This window comes from Buceros rhinoceros, unplaced genomic scaffold (genome assembly GCF_000710305.1).
Source record: "Buceros rhinoceros silvestris isolate BGI_N320 unplaced genomic scaffold, ASM71030v1 scaffold47146, whole genome shotgun sequence".
In the NCBI taxonomy this organism is placed as follows: Eukaryota; Metazoa; Chordata; class Aves; order Bucerotiformes; family Bucerotidae; genus Buceros; species Buceros rhinoceros.
The window spans coordinates 1-1982 of NW_010420161.1; the positions used below are offsets into that span (position 1 = coordinate 1).

Below are 1982 nucleotides of genomic sequence, written 5' to 3' on the forward strand. Positions count from 1 at the left end.
ACAAACACAGATACATACATAGAGAGAGAGAGACAGAGAGATGCGTCTGATTATTAGGGAGCTCTTGTAAGCCAGCCAGCAGCCCTCTTCATCTGAGCATCCCTCACAAAGGTTTTTCCAAGACCTCTCCCTTCATCTTTTACTACTTTAGGACCATTGCAAGACAGTGTTTCAACCCTGTTGGCAAGCAGGCAGGCAGGGTTCACAGTCAGCAGGATTCGCACGCAGACCTCAAAAACAGTTGTTACCAAAAGTGGACAGGAAAAGCACTTTTCAATAAACTGTGACACAGCAAGCAAGTAAAAGCATTTCATTTTCCCTTCCTTCCCCCACCTCTTAGCATTTCAGCTCCCTGCCCTGCAGACCAATTTAGCATTATTATTACAAAGTGTTGTTGCAAGGGAGCAACGAAGTCTTGAGTGGAAAATGTTTTGTTTAGCCTGTAAGATACTTCCTCCGCCTCACTCCAGGGTATGAGACAGTCTAAGTGCCTCACTACTTACACAAATAGTTTCTTGTCTCTGATGAACAGCTCGATTGCAGAGACACTGGAAAAACACTGGTTTGTGGTAACAAAAAACAAGGATCCAACCCTGGAAGGCAAAACAGAAAACAGTCAAAAAGTGCAGAAACATCCTAGATCAACAATGGTAGCCTCAGACAGCAAGTCAGTGCTTTTCTATCTCTGTCCAGAGAAAGGAGATATTTAATTGTGCTAGTGTAGATCTTGGCTGAAACACCAGGTTTATTCCTTTATTTTTCCTTTCCATCTCCTTCAAACATATGTGCAAGCCCAACAGAACTGCAGTCCCTTTAGGATCTCTGGCAATACCATGCTGCAGTGCCCTGAGGCCTGTAAACCCAACTCTCCTTTGTGGTCCAAGCAGATCCCAAGACCTTCCCTATGGCTGAAACCTGTCTGCTACAGACAGAAAAATGAGCAAAGCTGTGGCTTTCCAACTTACCGATTCTGAATGCCACTTCGATCCAATTTTACACCGAAAAAGATAGCACCCAAAACCAAGGCTAAAATTACGGTGACTGCAATCTAGAGGTGGAAAGAAGAAAGGGAAAAAGGAGTCCTTCAGATAAGTAAATAGGGACAAACTTATTATTAAGGTATATACAGGGTTTAAGATTCACACCTGCCTAAAACTTTGTTATTGTGAATCAATGTATACCTATGACACACATCATTAAAAGCCTTAACGGCAAATTTTCTGAGTGTATCCTCTTCACTTTTCTCCTTCCTCTGATTTTCTTTAGCTGGGAGAGGTTACTAGGAGAACACTCAAAGAATAACCCAGCTTAAAATTTCAGTTGTGGCACAAAATTAATGTCACCCTAGAAGCTCCCCATACGAACCAGAGAATGGAGAATTTACCCCCATTCCCCAGTCTTCAGTGCAACTAGTCCTTACGCTAAACTAAAATTAAGACTTTTTCCAAAGGCAACAAAGGTAGCTGGGCACCTCATTCCACTTAAGTGGCAGATGGAACTTCCTGTGATGTTTCCTTAGCTGCCTTTGAAAACAAAAGTCTGTCCTACAAACTGCACGTGGTGGGACTGAGAGCAGAGGAGTCTCAGACCTTTAGCAATTGTTACCTACTTGTGCAAAGGAGGCCTGTGGGTTCCTGATGAGGTTTTTCAGAGAACGCTTGGACACCCAGTACAGTTGCGTGAGGAATCCATTAGCATAGGTAATCTCATGTCCCTGCTTGGATACTCTCTGCTTGCTTCCCTGTCCGAGCTCCACTTTCCTCAGTGCTTCCTTTGTGCTCTGACACAGACTGGAGTTGAGATACTTCTCATGCAGCACATCTACCACACTGCTGTCCGTGTTATCTTCTGCCACTCTACTTTCCCTGTTTGCCTCTGAGTGAGAAAGACAAGATATGGCTTGTGATTCCCCATGAACCCTACCTTCAGGTGTGGCCCATCAACATGCTCAGCCACTTTGAAAGCTGAATGAAAAGACAGGA

General features: G+C 43.9%; 1 protein-coding gene across 1 annotated transcript in view; it reads right to left on the minus strand.

Annotated features, from left to right (window-relative positions):
* Nucleotides 1-499: 499 nt before the first annotated feature.
* LOC104496106 (ATP-binding cassette sub-family G member 2-like) overlaps nucleotides 500-1982 on the minus strand; it is a 10502-nt gene continuing 9019 nt past the window's right edge. The window contains exons 8-10 of the mRNA XM_010139184.1: nucleotides 1610-1873; nucleotides 966-1048; nucleotides 500-593 (exon numbers count right to left, since the gene is read on the minus strand). Coding sequence (XP_010137486.1) covers nucleotides 500-593; nucleotides 966-1048; nucleotides 1610-1873 — 441 coding nt within the window. The remainder of the gene's footprint in view (nucleotides 594-965; nucleotides 1049-1609; nucleotides 1874-1982) is intronic.